The sequence below is a fragment of the Ciconia boyciana genome, chromosome 4 (genome assembly GCF_034638445.1).
Source record: "Ciconia boyciana chromosome 4, ASM3463844v1, whole genome shotgun sequence".
Taxonomy (NCBI): Eukaryota; Metazoa; Chordata; class Aves; order Ciconiiformes; family Ciconiidae; genus Ciconia; species Ciconia boyciana.
This window is the reverse complement of record NC_132937.1, coordinates 73,671,705-73,691,546: the sequence shown is the minus strand read 5'-3', so window position 1 is coordinate 73,691,546 and position 19,842 is coordinate 73,671,705. Positions and strand designations below refer to the sequence as shown.

The 19,842-nt window shown below is 42.2% G+C and overlaps 1 protein-coding gene across 2 annotated transcripts; it reads left to right on the top strand.

Annotated features, from left to right (window-relative positions):
- The first annotated feature begins 284 nt into the window (after positions 1-284).
- Positions 285-15,418, top strand: CLTA (clathrin light chain A). Of its 2 annotated transcripts, none has more exons than XM_072860069.1 (5): positions 285-585; positions 8,016-8,053; positions 9,881-9,998; positions 11,038-11,149; positions 12,600-12,681. In XM_072860069.1, exons 1-5 carry the CDS (start codon positions 375-377, stop codon positions 12,664-12,666), a joined length of 546 nt encoding a protein of 181 aa, XP_072716170.1. In that variant the 5' UTR covers positions 285-374; the 3' UTR covers positions 12,667-12,681. The 2 variants fall into 2 exon arrangements, with proteins under 2 accessions (XP_072716170.1, XP_072716169.1); XM_072860068.1 differs by lacking the exon at positions 12,600-12,681 and adding an exon at positions 14,965-15,418 and having other exon boundaries at positions 292-585.
- Positions 15,419-19,842: the final 4,424 nt, after the last annotated feature.

Here is a 19,842-nt window from a genome sequence, read left to right as displayed (position 1 = left end):
ACCGGACCTGCCAGGCCGGGCGCTGCGTACGTAAGAAGCCAGGCCGGAGGCCGGACCCCGAGGCCTGGGTGGAGAGAGGCGCTGGAGGGGCGAACCGCCTCCCGCGAGCCGCCTCCCGCCCGCCCTCGGCGACGCGCCCCTCCCCCGGGGCGTAACGACACTCTTGGCGCTGATTGGCTCGAGCCCAAGGCTCACGCGGCGAGTTCCGGTAGCCCCGCCGCCGCCGCTCGCTGATTGGCTTTACCGCCGGGCGGTGCTCGACCCTCATTGGCATAGCCGGGGCGCCCTCCGCTTCCGCGCTGATTTCTGGCGTAGGCGCAGGTGCGGAAGCTGCAGCCGCTCGCGTCCCGGTGCCTCCGCTGCTTCTCGCCCCCATGGCTGACCTGGAGCTCTTCGGTACTCAGCAGCAGCCGACGGCCGCCGCCGATAACGGGGCGCTGGACGGCGCCGAGGAGGATCCTGCCGCCGCTTTCCTGGCGCAGCAGGAGAACGAGATCGCGGGCATCGAGAACGACGAGGGCTACAGCATCCTGGAGAGCGGCGAGGTGCCGGCGGCGTTGCAGGTTCCGGAGGGCCTCGACTCGGGTACGCGCGGAGGGACGGCGGGCCCCGCTGCCCCGCTCCTCCCCGTGGCGAGGGCGCCTGCGGGGGGAGGGGCGGCGGCGGGCGGGGCGGGGAGGAGAGGGGTCCCGGCCTGGCGGGGCTTCGCAGCTTCCCTTCTCCCTCGGAGGCCCCCTGGCCGGGAGGGGGCGGTGCCGGCGGAGCCCTCGCTTCGGCTTTCTCCCCCGAGCACATGCCGCCGGTGAGCGGGGCCTGGCTGTCCGGGGATGGTCCCGGGATTAGGTCTGGGCCGTGCAGGCATGCCTTCTTGGTCGTCCTGGGTGTGCTCTGCCTTGTGTAAGTTCTATCCCTGCTCCCTCTGAAGGGGTGGTGTTTATAGCTTATATCTCCTAGAGACGCCTGGGTGCTCAGGCTTGCTGTAGAGTAGCCTGTTGAGAACACTGCCGAGTAACTCTGATCTCATCTAATCCAGGAGCCTATCTGAAACGAAGATCCACTGAAAGCGGGATAAGTCAGTATGTTGTGTTCTGCCACTTGTGTTTCTGTCTTCAGAGGCAGTGATCTTAGTCTTAAAGTATGTTAGCAGTTAAGCTGATGTATAATTTTACTGAGCCTCTAGTCTTTGTTCCTTGGTAGCCTTTGTACTGAATGTGAGAAAACGGACACTGCAGAACACACTGTTACATTCAGAGGAGGATGGCTATGTACGTTAGGAACTTGATGTTAGTGTGTTTTCAGTTAGTGTAATGGTAGCTAAAGCAGCCCTGAATCAACAATTCTGATTATGAAATGTTTGGGGTTTTTAACTGAAGTCTAAGTGGAAAGGAGTTGTGAATGTAGGATGATGCTGTGCTTAACTGATGTTTCAACATTCTTGGAAGACTCTGTTTGTACTTGTCACTTGGTCCATAGGAACATATTTTGCTCTCGTGTGTCATTCCTTTGTCACTTCAGGAAGATGCCACTCTTCTTCAGACTAAGTTGAATAACTTTGCTCTCCAGTTCACTGTTGGAACATCTTTAGAATTAAGTCTTCATTATGCAACCTGATTTCTGAAATTACTGGCATATCTTATGTATGAGGATGCAGGTTCGTAGTATCTCTTGCAATAAAGCCTAACTGGATAAACTGAGTAATGGAGACCTGTTGCTTCCAGCACTTATTTAGTAGTAGTGCAGCCCTTGGAGTCAGCTCATTCATGAAGTTCAAAGCATATGGACTACATACTTCCTGTAAAAAGGTTGTTTACAGGGGAGTAGCTTGCTCAAGGACTAGAACATGAGGATAAGCATTATCAGAACACCATCCTGTTTTGATGTCAGACAGAATTTGGCTTCTGTATTCTATGTACAATGCAGAAGCAGACACAGTGGACACCTCCCCTCTTTCAGAAGCCTCAGACAAGCATTATGCCTTATATGGTCTTTACATTCCAAACAGACTCTGGAACATTAAAGTAGCTGTTTGAGAGCTAATTTGTTTGGAGAAAGTTCTGATATTGGCCTTTCTTGCAGGGTGCTAGAACCAATTAGATTCATACCTTCTCGACATGCATGCAATGTGGCTATTGCAGAGTGATTCCTTGTCAAAAATTCAACTTATTAAATACTGCTAGATTGACTTGATATGTAAAAGTAGTTCTTGAACTGGTTTTCAAGAGTTTTTTCTCAAGTCACGTAAGTTCACTTGTCATGGAATCCAAAACTTATTGGAGAACTTTCTCTAGAAAGAGGGTCATAAAATAATGAATATGATAACAGTATCTAAGGATCTGGGAAGTCTAGGTGTGATCTGTATGTCATCTTGCTTTCTTGTATGCACTGGGATTGCATTTATGCTCTGGCCTGTTAAATAGGCATAGCAGATTGTGCTTGTGCACTTTTGGTGGTCCCAGTTTTTAACAGAACATCCATTTGTTGACTGTCAGAGCCTGCACTTACTCCCTTCTTGTTAAAAAGTGCAGACTGCAGCAGTGCAAAATGTACTGGTTCAGGCGTGGTGACAAATGACCGAATTACTTCTGTTGCTGTTTGTGTTTGAGATTTCTCATCATCTGATCAGTATCCTAACAAATACCAGACAGCTCTAGTCTCTAGTGCATATTAGTTTATTAAACTGTTTTGTAGTTAAATAGTTGAATGCAAATTTATTGAAATAATACAAATTCTGATGTAAATCCTTAAGCATTGTGATGAGGGATTTGTGGATTTACTTTTTTTAACCATAACTTTTTTGAACTCATTTAAAGGTCTATTGGATAAGTTTTCTTTCTAAATACTGGGCTAAAAGTTGTAGTTCAGGCAGCTCTCAGCCGAAATTTGAAGATCTTCACTTCAAATATTGAGATGCAGTCACCAGCTTCTTGAAATACACTTGTAAGGAACATGTCTCATGCAACAAATGGTTTTTAAATTGCATCCTCCTAAAAAAAGATTAGACAAATACATGGACAGTAGTGAACTCCATGAACTGTTAATATCAATATCAGGAAACTGATATCAGTGTATATTTCTGTTAATTGTAGTAATGGTGGATACTGGGTGAGTATGGGGGGAATGGCAGAATGTTGCCAAGCTCATGTGTCTTGCTCAGCCTCACTTCATATTGCCATGGTCAGGGTTGTAATACTGGCCTGAGCCAGTAGGCCATTAATTATGTAAATAGCTATCCGATTCAAGCTTCCAGGGCATGTGAAAACTAATCTTATTTCCCTTGAAAGATGAAGCATAATCACTGCTTCAGAAAACGGGAAGTACTGTATAAGTCAAGTAATAAAGTGCTGTTGCCTAGTTATTAGTAACTTGGTCTTTTATGAGATCTCCTTTTCAGTGATAAATAAATGCAGGCATTGATTTAGTCAAATTCTTCAATTCTCTCCATACGAGGTCTTCAGGTTATAGCAGTTCACTTGCTATGTCCTCTGAGCAGGAGAGAGTGTGTTCAGGTTGAAGTGTGTGGCTTCTAGAACCTGTATGTCAATATAAAAACCTTGTGACAGGTTGTCAAGTACCTTCTTATGGAGAATTACATTCAAAGACAAGCAGGTTTATATGTTAACAATCATGGAAATACACACAAGTTTAATGTAGGCTGTCTAGTCTCAAACACTGCCTTCACAGTTTCAAACTGTCGTTTTTATAGGAATTTGAATGAATGATGTTTCTTCATCTTCTGAAGAGGCTCATGAGCCTCTCTAGGAATTAAGAAACTTAATTGCATTTGGTTTTTCCATAAACCACATTTTATAGCCTTTCAGGGACTGAATATCAATTAACTTGAAAATATCATTAGGAAAGAATTGTTTCTGCCTGTCTCTCTAGTTAGCACCACAGACAGAAAGAGTTACTTGTTTGTGACTATTGATATTTTTTCTTAATTGTTTGAACAGCCATTGTTCTGGGTTTTGCTGTGCAAGCAGTATCTTGAGGCTTCAGAGCACCATAAGGTAGCACAAAGAAAGGTATAATAAGGGGATGGTATCTGTTTAACTTGTATTTCCTGTCTTGTGGTGGTACTGCCTTATTATGAAGCTCACGGCAGAAAAACCCATTTTTCTGTTTACAAGAGAATACTGCATCTGTTGGGAAGTTACAGAAGCTCTTATGGCACAGCATTATTGCAGATAGAAGGTGTGGTCTAGTACTAGCCTATTGATTGTATTGAAAATGAGGGAACTCTAATGGGTTTTGGTATGACAGCAGGTTGGCACTAAAACACATGAAAGAAGCACTCTTCCTGACCTGCCTGCCTTTATTTTGCACACAGGCATGAGAATGAGTTATGGATAGAAAAACTTTCTTCCTCAGTTTCTTGCAAAACTATCTAAACAAAAACTGTGGAGAAGATTCTTCTTTCTCATCCTTTTATGGATGAGAGGTAGGTGAAGGGGAAGCATGATTTATGCCCAAAAGAAAAAGGATGGGAAACTAGGCCTTGAGTGGTGAAGTTACTTAACCTTACGCCAGAGTATATTCAACTTGGTTATGTTCTTCTGTTGCTTTAACTATTGCTACTAGTTCACTCAAAATAGCAATGAAGTAGTAGAGTACTTATCGTTTAAAAGAAATGCTGAAAGTAGCTCATTAAAAATACTTTTATGTATGGTCATATTGAAGTTCATTCTTCCTGTATGAGGATATTGTCCAAAGGATAGCTGGATAGGAAGACCTCAGGAGGAACTAATCCATGAGTTAGGAAATGGTTGGACTTGTGTTAGAAGAGCTGCCTCTGCAAAGTCCTGCCTCTGACTGTTCTGATAGCAATCTTCCTTTGCATTGAGAGTAAGACTTCAGAGATGCTAGTGAACAAGGCTAAGCAAACTTCCTTTTATGCCAAGCAATACCTTTTGCCAAGTAGTTGGGTTGAGAGTAGTTGATAGTCTTTGCGATAAGCCTCTGAAGCCATACATTGACTTGTAGGACTGAAGTGACAAAACTGTTGTTGTATATCTTCAAGCTACCCAGCCCTTTCTTTTGTAAGCTGTAGAACATGTGGAGGGCACTGATTCTAGCTGTCTGTTTCTGGCAAGCTTGGCTGTTGTTTCTCTGCTGTGAATGCAGGGTAGCTGATATGGCTTATCCTGTCTGAACCCTTCCAGACTTTAAAAACTATCTGGGTTGCTGTGTGGAAGTTCATTATTACCCTATTGTCAGCATGTGTTACAGAACTGTAGATGTTTGGATATGTTCTTTGCAACAGTATCCTTAGAAATAAAGCTTTATCTTAAGTTCAGAAGCAAACACCAAGGAATATGGATCATTACTAACTAGAATACTTCTAAGTGTGCAGTGTTAACTTCAGGAGCTTCGAGATGCAATACTGTGATAGAATTGGATGGACTCTGAAGCCAGTAGAGAGCTCTCATTGTTCATGGCTGATGAAAACATAATAGCAGTAACAGTATTTAGGCTTTTTCTGTAGGAAGTCAGGCATGAAATGACATGTTTCTGTGGACAAAGAAATCTGATACATGACTATCATTGATTACTGATATGAAAGCTGACAAGCAGATAGTTTTTCTAGACTTCATACTGAATTATACAAACACTGAAACTGGAGAGCTGAAATGAGACAATGTTTGACTAGTGGTCTGGTTCCAGTTAGCATACTTGACATATGACAGCATATGGTACAGTGCCATTTCCTCTTCTACTTGCGCTATGTTCAGTCAGCATGCTGACTCTGCATCTTAATCACAAGTTCTAGGGAGCTCAAAACAGATGGGAAGTTTTTTTTAATACTTTTAGTGCATCTGACCTGGGTGCCCTATGGAAACACTTAGCTCTGTGCCAGTTAGTGGCTGTTTCTGCGCAGAAGAAAAGCAGCCCTAAGACACACATCTGTTCTTGTCTCAGCTGCAGCTCTCGGCAATAATGTTGTTTGACCTCAGCAGACTACCAGCCTGAGTACTGAAGACCTTAATGAATGTGTTTTGGTGTAACAAGAAAACTTTTGAAGTTTATTCCAAGAACTGTGATAATGATTAAGTTATTAGCCCTCTCACCTAGCTGGTGAGTCAATGCTTCCCAAGGTGCATCTCTCATGAAACAACTGCCTTCCTTCTGGAGATGAGAATTACATCTATTTAAAGGCTAGCCTGTCTTGGGTGTTGTAGCAATAAACTTGTGTCTCCAGTTTGATTGTCTGAACGTGTGAACTGCTCTCTGCTCTTCCAAGGTAGGCAGAGGGGGCATCTGGCTTATTCAAGCTGTTAATGCCAATATGAGTTATAGACCCTGGCTTAGCTTTAATTCCAGCCCTGTCAAAACAAGGTGAACAGCTGCAGCATGCATATGTAGTGCAGATGGACTTAAATTGGAGGAGAGTGAAGTGTAAGCATGTTTTCTTTGTGGGCTTTAGTCTTCATAAACCTATTCAGTAGAACTGTTATTTGTAGCTGTAACTGCCCAAGTCAGCGTACATGCAGTGATCTCTACAAATCTGCTTTGAGAGAGCTTCCAGACTGATGTTAACTGATGCGCAGGGTAGCTGCTGTGAAGCAGACAGATGCTGTTAGCTTTATGTGCCTCTCAAACCAGTTCTTTTTGGCTCCTGTAACTTGCAGAGGAGTAGCAATCAGACAAAGTAGCTACCATCTTTCAGATACAGGAGTCTAGTTATGAAATACTACGTTCTTGTAACTTAAAAGCTAGGTTTTGTTAACTTGAGTCTTCCCCTACTGAAGCTAGTAACTATGTTCTTGGCGACTAATATCTTCCAGCTTAACTACCATGTTTGAACTGATGACTTGAGTCTTCTACCTAATACAGTTAATGATTGCTATTCAGGGCTCAGGGATAAGGACTTAATAATACTTGCCTAGTCCCATGACAAAGGAGTATGAAGAGCTTCCTGTGTGCCATTAACACTAGTGTGAAACTGGGGCATACATTGCTGCAAAGAAATAGAGGATACAGCAGCATAATGCTCTTAGTTTTAGGTGAATTAGCTATCTTATTTAAGAAGGTGGTCCAAAATAACTTGATTTTCTGCTTACTATTGGGTGACTTTGGTACTGTCTCTTCTTTCAGTGAAGTGTTATTAACATGGCGGAAAACACTTCTGTGTGATAAGTTTATCCGTGGTAGCATTACGGGTGAGACAAAGGTAGTAACATAACTTGTTTATATCATGCAGGCAGATGTTCCACAGCACTGTTCCAGAGAGATGCCTTGCTGAGATTTAGCAGTTCTTGAAAATTTTGGTGTGTTTTGCTTAGCCTCGAGATTTAAATAGTTTCACAAACTCAAATGTTTGTTTCACAACTGTTGTGTGTTCCCTATGGCTGTGTTTTAGTAAGATGAAATTTTAGGGTTCTATGGCAAAGATTCCTAGCTGATGCTGTTCCTGAGGCTCTACTGCCAGTGTCACTTCAGAGGGAATAATGCTGCAGCTGAGGTAGGAAGCTATCAAACATGTCATCACAGAAGGTAGCAGAAAGGTGACTTTGCTAGGAATGTTAGCTATATCTTTTGAGCTGATTAAGAATTAGGAGGTAACCAAACTAGGATAAGAATTAATAAGTGTTGGCTGCAGGATTGTTAATCTTCTGGGTAGAGACTGAAATAGTGAGAGTCACACTTCTTAAGTTCTGAACAGTTATCTAGTAGTCAGCTTCAAGACAGGGAGAAGAAAGTGGGAGTAACTTTTAGAACACTAACAGCTTCTCGGCAGTGTCAGCTCTGCTGTTTATGTAGTCTGAAGCATGATCTCATGGTGAAGAAATGACCTTGTATTATTTGTTCTGCAGAATAATGACTTACTTGGTTTCTTGTGCCCGTCTGGGAAAGTGCAGAGATAAGGAAGTGACCCTGCAGGGTATCAAGTAACACTCATTTGCATAACTCCCAACATTAGATACTCTAGTAAAGCTTTCCATACAAATTACTGAAATCAGTAAATCTGGCTGTTCTGTCTTTTCTCAAATGGCTAAACTACAGTCATTTCTTTACAGGTGCTGTTGATGGAGTGGTTAATGGAGATGTCTATCAGGTAAGGTAGAAGTATTCTGTACTTAGAATGTGCTGTTCTACTCTGAGAACTTTACCTTAATCTAGACTAATACTTCCCATTTCTGGTCTCTAATGTACTTTTACCTCATCTCTCACGAGGAACTTCTGTTCTGATAGCTCATCTCATAAAGTTGTTAATGCTCTTAATATGCCCCTTCTCTGAACTTAGAGGCAACTTAAAGCAGCAGTCCATTTTGAATTGTGGCTTAATAGGACATGACCACTGTGAGCAGACTGACAGGCTCTGTGGTGTGACTTAACATTGGCTTGCTACTGGCTAATAAGCTGAAAGCATGCTCTGATTATCTAGTTTAGAGCAGTTTTCTGAATTGCTTGCTTTTTAAGGATAGTTCATGTGTCCTGGTTGTCTTATTAAGATTGGTCTTACAAGGAGCTGACTGCAAACATTATGCAATTCTTAGTGACATAAAGTTGCATGAAATTAAGCTGCTGGCTAAATAGCTCAATCATACTATGAAAGTATGTTAGGCAGCCATGGTAATGACAAAAGGAGGAGATACTTGCTGTATTAGTGTCAGGAAGGAATGAGGCATGCTAAGGCAATTACTGTGTTGTAACTGAATTTCACACCAGTTTTGGCTAAGGTATTGTCATTGCCTGGTATCAGAGTTGGCTAGATAGCCCTGATTAAATGAATGCTTGGGAAGTGGGCAGCGTATGAGCTACTTCTCCATAGAGTTTTAAGTGAACACTGAGCTTTGTGGAGACACAAACAGCTTTCACTGCTGCTTACATTTTACAAACACAAAATCAAGATACTTCAAGTGACCAGCTGCTTTGGTTGATAGAGCTTCCTCTTAATGAAGAAGAACAGACTGAGTGGGCTATATGTAACTTTTGTTTTAGCTACCTGTAACTAGTTTGGACCTGCAACTGGCCAGTTTATTTTGTTTTGGATTGACTGTGAAGCCTGGTCCTGTTGCACCAGCCTAGCTCCTTCTCTTTGCATTATTCCTTCATCGAGGGCTACATGAGGTGCAAAGAGGGGCAAGACACAGCCAAATCTGTCATTAGCTGCAATCCATCTGGTACTGTCAGGAGTGGTATTTCTTAGGTCTGTAAGAGTAGGGTGAACCAATAAAAGTTGTTGCACTTGGAATATCCTTTGTGGCAAATAGCACAATATTCATTAGCTTTGCAAATCTGGTGTATGAATGATAGACCAATTCATTGCAAGTCTTTGAGCTATTGTATAGTAAAAAATATGCTAGTACTTACACTGTTTTGATGCTTAAATGTTGAAATGCCTCTTGCGTTCTAAGCTGCATACAGCAATCCAAATTCTGTAATGTATTTAAAGGACATTGGTTTTTACTATCAGTTAAGTTCACAAATGTCTCTGAAGTAGACAAATAAGTTACAGAGAACATTTTAAATCCCTATGCACAAAACTGTAAAAAAATTAAAAATTACTTTCACAGCAAATATTTAAGGTGGAATGAACTGGAGGATCTCTAGGCCTACAACTGCATAGCGAGGTGCTAGGCATTGTCTTCTGCTTTCTTCAGGCATAGAGCTCTGGCACAGTTTGACTTCCCAGTCAACTTGAATTTGGTTTTGATCCCTGAGTTATGATTGATCCTGTATTAATTTGCTTCAATCCTGTGTTAATTTTCTTCAATCCTGCTGTAATTTGTGCAAGGTGTTTTTCATGTGGAAATGTGGTATAACATCAGATGAATGTGTTATGTGCTCAGTTCAAATAGTCTAATTTTATGTAGCTTGCAGGTAGTTATCTGAAATATTCAGTTATGGTGTATAAATGACATTATTCCTTCCCTTTAAGGAGAGTAATGGTCCAACAGACTCCTATGCTGCCATATCCCAAGTAGATCGACTGCAGTCAGAACCAGAGAGTATTCGTAAGTGGAGAGAGGAGCAAAAGGAGCGGCTGGAGCAACTTGGTAAGGAGGGTGTTTGTTGCGGTAGTGTTCTTGCTTGTGAGTGACTTAGTGGAGGCTTCTTAAGCAGCAGAATTCTCAACCATGGCTTCTGGCTCTTGGGAATCTAACATGCTTGAGTTTGAGCAGCAAGTCTGGATGAGTCTTCCAGTAAGCAGACTTAGTACTGGTGTAGGAGTCAGCAAGCAAGTGGCTCTCTGAACCTTCAGAGTATTCACATGGCCTGCCCTTTACTTACAAATAAGCTGACAGAAAATGAACAGCTTTTATTAGCAGAAAAGAGTGAGTAAATACTGCAACCATCAGCACTTTTTTCCAAAGGATAAATCCTTTGGAAAAAATTATTTCCTTTTTTGCTCATTTTGTAATTGCTGAGGCCATCTGTTGTCACACAGATCTCAATCTAATAGCAAAGTTATTAATGGACTAGTAACGAACCTAAATACAGCTATCAAATGCAGTTATACCTACCTGTGGACAGCTTCTAAGAGCCTACAAACTGGTATGCTTTCCACTTACATTAGGGAGGAGGCTTTGCTTGAAATTGTTAGGGCAGAACCTTCTGTACAATGTGATTCTGGATAAAACTGAGCCTGTTGCTCCTCTTCTGGACTAGTTACAGCAGATGAGCTTGTCCTGAACTGTAGGCAGGGTATAAAAGCATGCTGAGTGCCAGGCTCCCTCACTTTGTCTAAGCACAGAGGCTTTACTGAGCTTTGTTCTAGTACAAGCATAGCAAGGTGACTGGTTCTGTTTTTGAACAGTTTGCAGGTGAACAGACTTACTGAATCTGAATTAGTCTACAAATGCCTATCCTAAACTGAAGTGGACTGTCCCAGTTATGCAGCGCAGTCATTCTGTTTAGCTAATCCTCTGAATGTTATTTAGGGTTCTCATGGCCTAAATGAGGAAATTTTCTAACCCTTATCTGAGTAGATCAAGCAACTGTCTGCCCTAGAGTGCACCCTGAGCCATCAGCTGAAATGTTAGCAAGATCCAGCTGGAACAAACATGACTGACAAATCAAGTCTTAAATCTTCAGATGCAAACTCACGAAAGCAGGAAGCAGAATGGAAGGAGAAAGCAATAAAGGAGTTGGAGGAGTGGTATGCAAGGCAAGATGAAAAGCTCCAGAAAACAAAAGCGAGCAACAGGTAAGGTCTCATAACAGTTATGGTACTGGATATGAAAGTAATGGGAGAGAGAGGTTAGAATACTTCTAGTATGTCCTAAGGCACTAGTCCTTCAGATCATTAAAGTAACCTCTCCTACTAAGAAATGGGTCTCCAGTTGTAGACTGTCTTTTTAAGTTTTCTTAGAATTTAGATTAAATGTCCAAAAATAGCAAGAGAAAGCATTAAGATAATGAACCAGAATTACTGAAGATTCCTTAAGACACAGTTTGAACGTGGCCAGAAAAAGTTTTATTCTACCCACTTGTTTGCATGCTACTAGCTGTACAGGTCTTCAGTGACTGTAATTACCTACCCTGATAAAGCAAATAAGATAGCAATCTTATTTGCTATCTTTAGAACACATGGAAGTAGCCTTCTAGTTAGTCTTTGCTACAAGTTATTTTGTTAGATATCTTAACCTTTGGCTCCTCCTTTTGGAAGTGTTTGAGAAATACCCTGACTCAGTTCTGCTAGTGAAGAATGAAATGCTGACTGTACTTATGTTGGGTTTGAATTGTCTAATTATGGGCCCTGGGGCAGAAACTAATGACATGGCTGCTAGTCTAGTAAGCTCTTACACTTTCTTAGAGGTTTCCTGTGGAATTTTGACTTCAAGTTACGCAAAGGTAAATATGATAGTACTGACTTAATACCATGTAGATCTCTACTTCTTACCTAGGGTTGCCAGTGTCATTCTGTCCAGGTAATCATCAAGGCTGCTTTATACTTGAGGAACACACAGACTTCAAGATGAACTTTTTTTTTGAAACACCATTTTTCTTATCAAAATGGCCAGCAGGTTTGTCTTGAGTAAGTAGAGTCTTAGGTAGACTCTACTTCTTACTAAAGGAAGAAAGGAGGCCTACACTTCTTACAAATTATGGATTTGACACTTGCATTCATTGAGGTACAGTGTTTTGGTTGGGCCAAGAAAGGGAAACAGGATTGGCACTCTTCTAGTTGGTGGCCAGAGCTCATGATACTCCCATAGCTTTATTGTGGCCAGTGTTTGAGTGCAGGGTATGCATTATGGAACAGAGTCCATTTAACAAGTGTTGCGCGGAAGGATTGTTTGGCATTCTCATCAGCCTGGTGAGATCTCTCTCCTAATGGTAGCTTCTGCCCATTGGGAGTAGCCTAATGCTAACACAGGGACTGTAGTCCTAAACTAGCTGGTCCCAACTTCTAGGATGCTTTTGTGTTGCCCCTCTGAGTCAATGGCTTAATTGATACAGTCAATGGCTTAATTGATACAGTCAATGGCTTAATTGATACATTCCATGTAGTAGCTGCTTTCCTGTTACAGTAAGTGTAGGTAATACAAGGTTAATGTGCTTGTTAAAACTGCCTTCAGCTGTGTTCCGTACTTCTCATCCTTATCTCTTTTCTCCTGCCTGCTTGCCTGCCTGTTGGACTACTTGCTACCTAGGGTGGCAGATGAAGCTTTCTACAAACAACCCTTCGCTGACGTGATTGGTTATGTGTATGTTGCTTAACTACTAATTCTGTTTGCTGGTCAGCTAGGTAATGAGGAGGATCAGAAATAGTGCTGAATGTCTGAAGGTGATTTCTGAATATTTCAGGGCAGTATAAGGTAATATAAGTAAATAGTCTTTACTTTTTGGACTGACTCTCATCTGCAGTATTAAGTGCAGTTTTCCTGTAAGGATCCCATACACTGCACAACATCCACCACTTTCAGATTAAGTCAATGTAGTATACATACCACTGGAATTGTGGTAATGACTTCAGTAATCTTTAGATGTAGGGGTTTACAGTAGTTTCCAGGCCAGTGAACACTGCTTAGCAGGATGCTTTGCTGGGTATGTGGGTTAGCGTCTGCAGTCTCACATGGGTGCTGTACTTAGTCCTAGTCACTTCCACAGAGAAGCACAATGTTTAACTCTGCATTCTCTGTAATAGGCATTGAGCTCCTGATCTGTGTTCATTTGCCTGCATAATAAGAAAAATATTCAAGCAATGCTTGCACATAAAGCTCTGCAAGCCAAGGAGGGTGGAAAGGAATCAGCTGCTGTAAATCAGGGTAGAAGAGGTGTGTGCATATAGAATTAGGATGCTATTAGAGAACAGATGAAAAGTAGAAGATGGTATTGAAAAATCATCATTAGCTGCTGGGAGAACATTTAGGAACAGCTCTGTAGACATTTTGCCAGCCTAATGGATCAATGAGAATAACAGCCATGACTTTCAAGCCTCAGTGAGTATGTTAGTTTCTGTGGGTGGAAGGATTGCAATGTTCATTGTTTGTTCTTGTGTTTTAATTTCTTCCCTTAATTTGTAGACTTGAATTGAAAGATGGCCATGTCACAGGTTCTAAGGTGACACCTTTAGAAGGTGTATTGGTGAGCCACGGTGTGGCTTTGAGTGGATTAATATTGAAGGTCCAGTGTGGAATTCATTACCTAGCTGTAGGTGGATGTAAACAAAGACTTGTGAAATGGTGGATTTACAGGTGGTATTTGACTTTGCTGAAGTCTCCTGGAGTTGATTTTGACAGATTTTTCCATTAAAACCCTTATTTTCATATATCCAATGCAAATGTGCAGTATAAGTGCTGCACAATAAAATTGGCAGCCTGTTGCCTGAATGTAGGCTAAGCTACTAGTGCATGTTCAGCCAGCTGATCATCTGCATTAAACTCATTCTCATTTTCTATATCTGACTTAAACTTTCTCTCCTTGTTTCTTTTCTTCTCTTCACCTTTAAGCACAAACATAAATCATCCTTGCTACAGCCTAGAACAGTTAAGTAAAAAAAATCTTCACTGCCCCTTAAAAGTGTCATGTCACATAAAGTAGCAGTGTTGTAGTGACCCTTGTCTTCAGTGGTGTCTGTAACCTTATCATCCCTGTGAACAGTGCTGAACCCTCATGGGAGAGTCATCTTCACTGCTTTTTCTGTACTGCTTGTTGGAGTAGATGGATTTGGTTTGATCTCTTGATGCTTACTGTTCTTGCACTCAGGCAGCTACCAGGGCCCCACAGTTCATGTAAACTAGATGCTGGAGTCTTTTCCGTGCATTGAAGCAATGCTGTTGGCAGCATAGCCATGCCAAAAGAATACATCTGGGAAGCCACTGGCACTAACCTGTACGTAATGTAAAAAGTCTCCTTAGGGTGAGAGCAGGGGAAATACGTTTATCCTGTGAGCTGACCTCAGATGAGTCATCCCCTCTGCCAAGATATGCTTTAGTCTATAGCGCCCACAAGCATGGGATTCATGACTTAAATTCCTTTTTATTCATGCTGCTTCAGTACAGCATTGGGAATAATCAGCAGATAGTTTTATGATGGCCTGTAGGCCTTGGGGCTGATTTAAATATTCAAATGGAATCTGTTTTAAGACATGCTTGCAGGGAGCTGTCAATTTCCAGTTGGCAAGTGTCCAATATAAGCCATCAAGTGGAAGAGGCTTAACTACTTAAGACTTGGGCATTTCTCCATAAATAGAATGCCTACATAGGAGTACCTTACTTCCTGGCAGTTTGTGTGGTGACTCCTTAGGCAAAGACTCAATAACCATTCTTAAAACCAAACACCTGTATTCCAACATTTTACACAGCAATCCTCTGCACTGCTTGTGCATAGCATACTACTGCAGCCTACTTTCATCTCCAGGGTTGGGGCAGTGGGAGCTTAAGTAGCCATAATGTCCACAAGCAGCTGTCAGGTCACATTTCTTATGAAACATGCTGAAAGAAACTGCATCCTGTAAGAGGGAAAGAGTGCCTTATATGTTGGGCATTAATGTGAGGTGCATTGCATTGCTTTTAGGGCAGCTGAAGAAGCCTTTGTGAATGATGCAGAAGACATTTTTCCGGGCACTGAGTGGGAACGTGTGGCTCAGCTCTGTGACTTTAATCCCAAGTCTAGTAAGCAGGCAAAAGATGTGTCCCGCATGCGTTCAGTCCTCATCTCACTCAAGCAGGCTCCGCTGGTTCGCTGAAGGAAAGCACAATGGAAACACTACAAATGCAATATCTTAACCTTACTCAGAGAACCTATGTTTGCAGTAATTGGATTAATTGTTTCAATGTTTTTTTTGGACCAAACCTCATGATGTATCTAGAGCTGATCATTGTTTTATTGCATGTTCTTCCTCATGTTTCCTTTCTGTGTCTGAAATGGGAGAACCTCCAAAACTGTAGTCTCTGTGCTATTGTGCACTGAGATACCATTTCCCACATTACTGATATTAAAGATCTGTTAAACAGCAAAATGTGTTGACTTTGGATGAATTAAGAAGCTCTCCTGCTCCCTTTCGACAGGGGGTGTTTGAATTGAGTGTGAGCAAACATTTCTCTTAATTGCTAGTGATTTCACCTTGCTGATGACTGACCAGCCAGTAATGCTCCTGGTCTCAGAGAGGCTGTCCTGCTTGTCTTCATAAGCTTTCTTAAAGCTCTTGAGAGCTTTAGTTTAAAAACTGCTTTCCTATCCAATTTATCATACAAGATAGAAGCTCTAGGAAACTGGAGCAGCAGGCTTGTTAAGAAGCTTATCTCACTTCTAGTGGAACTGAGGACACTGCTTTCTGCAGGTAAGCAGTTCTGTGTAGTTTTCTGCTGTCACTCCAGCTGCAGATCTTAGGCTAGAAATACAGTACAGGGCACCGAATAGTTAAAGCCTTTGATACTCTACTGCATATTCTGTTCTGGCATGTATTCAACACTGGCTTCATATACAAAGTCCTGTTGTGCAGAGGCTGTTTGGGTAGTTTTGAATTGTGTCCTTGTCCTTACTGACTCTTGCAGACACTTTCTCCCACCAGGGTGGTGGACTGGAGATTAGGAGAGCAAGAGAAATGAAGACTTGCTTTTACTGCTGCACATCTACTGGGTTGAAGCTCTGTCTGCCAAGGTGGTTGAATTTGAGACAAACTGATCCAGCAAATCTCTCTTCTGCTGCTTCCTTGGCTCTCTGATCTCACCCAGCATTCACAGGGGCTGTATTCTAGCCTTGCTCTGGTAAGACTTACCTTAGCTGTCTATCTTGTAATAGTCTGTTCAGTCTCATACATTATTTCACCATTTTTATCAAAGATGCAGTAGCTCAACTAGCATGTAGCAGAATTGCTTTAATACCTTTTGTGTACAAGCTGGAAAGTTAGTCCAGACAGCTTGAAGAGGGCTGCAGATGCAGATTAAAACTTACTAAGGTTCAGGGAGTTGCTGCACAGCAACTGTCTTACTAGCAGCTGTGACCCTTTGGTGGATAAGATACTGAATAAATGGTTGCCAGTTGGGTTTCAATAGTTAAGCTGTACCTTACTGTTGTCTATAGTGACTGGAGCTATTCTCATACTTGCAAGTGTATTCACAAGCTACTAATGAGTGGTGATGAAAATGATAGTAGACTACAGATCTGGAAGCTTAATTCCATGGAAGACTAAAGCAGGAAAATATTTTTTGAACTCTGCAGGGATACCACAAGTGAGTTTAATAAGACTGAAGCACAGAGCAGCTCCGTAGAATACTGATACTCAATGCTAGCCTTGACCAGTTATGCATTCACCTTGACTGAAAACTTCCTTTTTTTACTCACCCCAAAGCTCTACAAACAAAGGCTTCTAAAATGAATTGGTAATTTAATAAAGAAAATTCCACTGCATTCAATATGTGATGTTTAAAATGTTAATTTGAATTTACTGGAATTTGAAAGATCAGCAGATTAGAGGGGGTTCCTGCACACTGAGTTATGGAACTGATTAATCACCCCATTGCCTTATCTCATAGGACATGTTATTTGTGCTAAGGGCATGGGTTTGAGCTGCAATCCAAGAAAATGGGCAAAGAGTCTCAAATTCAAGGCCAAAGCAATGTTATAGAAGTTAAAGCAGTGTTTTATGAGCTGGGTTTGCAGGGGTAACAGTGTGTCTGCAGGGTTTTTTGTGTACACCATCTAGCTGGAACACTTAAAAAGCAGCTCTGCGGTTTTTGGTTACCTCCTCTAGCTCTTGTGCAGAGACTTTGTAGATTCTCTCTTCTGCCTTAATTTTACATTCAAGTATGCTAGCTCACTGTCTCCCTCCTACCTTCTATATCAGTGCTGTCACAATCACAGACCGGCTGAGGTTGGAAGGGACCTCTGGATGTCACTTTGTCCAACCCCCTTGCTGAAGCACAGCCACCTAGAGCTGGGTACCCAGGATCATGTCCATGCCACTTCTGAAGATCTCCAAGGAGGGAGACTCCACCACCTCTCTGGGCAACCTGTGCCAGTGCTTGGTCACCTTTGCAGTGAAAAAGTGTTTCCTGATGTTCAGGAGGAACCTCCCATGTTTCAGTCTGTGCTCATTGCCTCTTGTCCTGTAACTGGGCACCACTGAAAAGAGTCTGGCTCTGTCATATGTGCACCTGCCCTCCAGATATTTGTACACAGTGAGATCCCCCTGAGCCTTCTCTTCTCCAGGCTGAACAGTCCCAGCTCTCTCAGTCTTTCCTCATAGGAGAGATGCTTTAGTTGCTTAATCATCTTTGTGTCCCTTTGCTGGATTCTCCAGTGTGACCATGTCTCTTGTGCTGCAGAGCCCAGAACTGGACCCAGCATTCCAGATGTGGCCTCCCTGGTGGTGTGGCCTCACCAGTGCTCTACTCAGACTTTCTGTGTCTGAGAATTATTTTAGCTACTTAGACCTTGTGACACTGAGCAAAAGAACACTAAGCTTTATTTGGGCAAATCTGAGCCCTTGTGTGTGCTTCTGAACACTGACTTGTTTCCTTCAGAGGTCAGCATCTGTCACTTTGTTTTGTGACTTCATGTGGCAATTCGGTGCTACATCTGGCCTAGTTGAGCATACTCATTCCTCTGTTAACTGGCCTTAACTTCCTACTGTTGCTGCTTATCTCTATAGCATGTAGCTGATGCAGAAAACTGAGTCAGTCAGTGGAATCTGGAGAAAAACCCTGGATGCTTCCTATCCTTCAAACAAAACCCCAGGTGCATGTGCACAAAGATGGCATGCAGCACTGTGAGAAGCTGCAGACTCCTGCTGAGTACATCCTGGTATAGAACTTGCTTTGTTTAGCTTGTAATCAGGTGGCAGCTGTCACCCATCTGGTCTGAAATGATAATGAGCATTTGTAGAGAAGAAGGGGAATAGAGAGAAGCTCATGGGTTCATTAGAAAGCAGGGAGCCTGAAAACGACAGTGTTGCACCTTCATCCTCTTAGCCTGAGGAACATGGATAACAGTTTTAAGTAGCCATAAACCAACATGCTATGGCTTGCCTGTTTCTTGCTGATGTTTTTTTCTAAGCAGCTGGTAAAGAGGGAAAATTATAGTTTACTGACTTGTATTTTAGAATGGACAAGGTGGGTGTCTGTTGTTTTTGCCAGAAGAGGTTTCCTCCAATAGTACCTGTCATGTGGGGAATCTTGTTCTGCTGCAGAACAGTGCTGCAGCAGCACACTGTGCCACTGGGTGGTCGTGTGCCTGGGGCTGTACTAGATCTGCGGGATCCTCAGATGTTACAAGGTTACTGACGACCGAGGCCTTTGTGGTCTGACTTCGTAGGGAATGTCCATTTAAGTGTTTCGTGTGTTCTAGTCTGAGGAAGGAAGGGCTACTCAACACCATTCAACAGGGGAGGGTTTCATTAGATCTTGCATCAGTAATGCAACTTTCACTGGCAGTTACATATGTAGTGTTACAATGCCTTGGCTACAGTTACAAGTATGCATTTAATCTCTTGCTTCATGTGGCTGTTTACTGGTCACAGCTGGCTACCACCTGCAGAAATTCTACCCAGCTCAAGGCATGAGGTATGGATGAGGTAAAATCTTACTAGCTTTTTAAGAAGTGCTGTATCCATACTTATCACAGGCTTGTAAAAATAAAATTAAAAATAAAGGAATCTTTGGGAAAAAATCAGATTATTTCTTCAAAATTTTACCTTAAATGCAGTCTTCATAGACCTTCTGTTTAATTAAGCCCAAATTTGGCACATTACACAGAAATTTTAAATGCAAATAATGTGCTTCATGCAAAAAAAGCTGGAAGACCTAGTATTTGGAATCCCTGCAGATACAGAGTTACAGCAATGGTGGCCTAATAGTACAAGCAAGGCAAAAGTGGTGTGGACTCTTTTTAGACTAATGGAAAAAAAAGTGTGCTTTCAATCAGGCAAAGCTTTCTTCAGCTAGCAGTAGCCTAGCAGTAATTTGTGATTTGTTAAGGGTATAGCTGATAGCTGTGTGAGGTCAGAAGGAGGGTTGTGAACCCAAAGCTTCCCTCAATTATGACAGCAGCAGAAAGAACTGGCAGTATTACTTGTCTTCTCATTGCTTTGCTCAATCTGAAAAAGCAGTCAGTCATCTTTGTCTGATTTTATACTGAACTGCAACATCCAAGCAGTGGGTGGTTTGGGCACCACAGCAATATACGGTTTGATCTTGTTTTGTGTGAACTTGCCAAATGAACCAACCTAGCAGTGCTACAATCGTATGTGCAAACTTAAGTAAGGCTTAAGAAAAATCTGGCATTCTGTGCCTTCTTTAGAATCTCTTGAGCATTTTTAGTTGTTACTAAAACACATTATGTGCCCACAGGGCAAAGCATCTGCTTTCAGATTATGAAGTAAACACTGCTTGGTTCTAGACTAAAACAACTATACTAAATAACATGGCTTTAGTACCTACAGCTCAGCTGCCA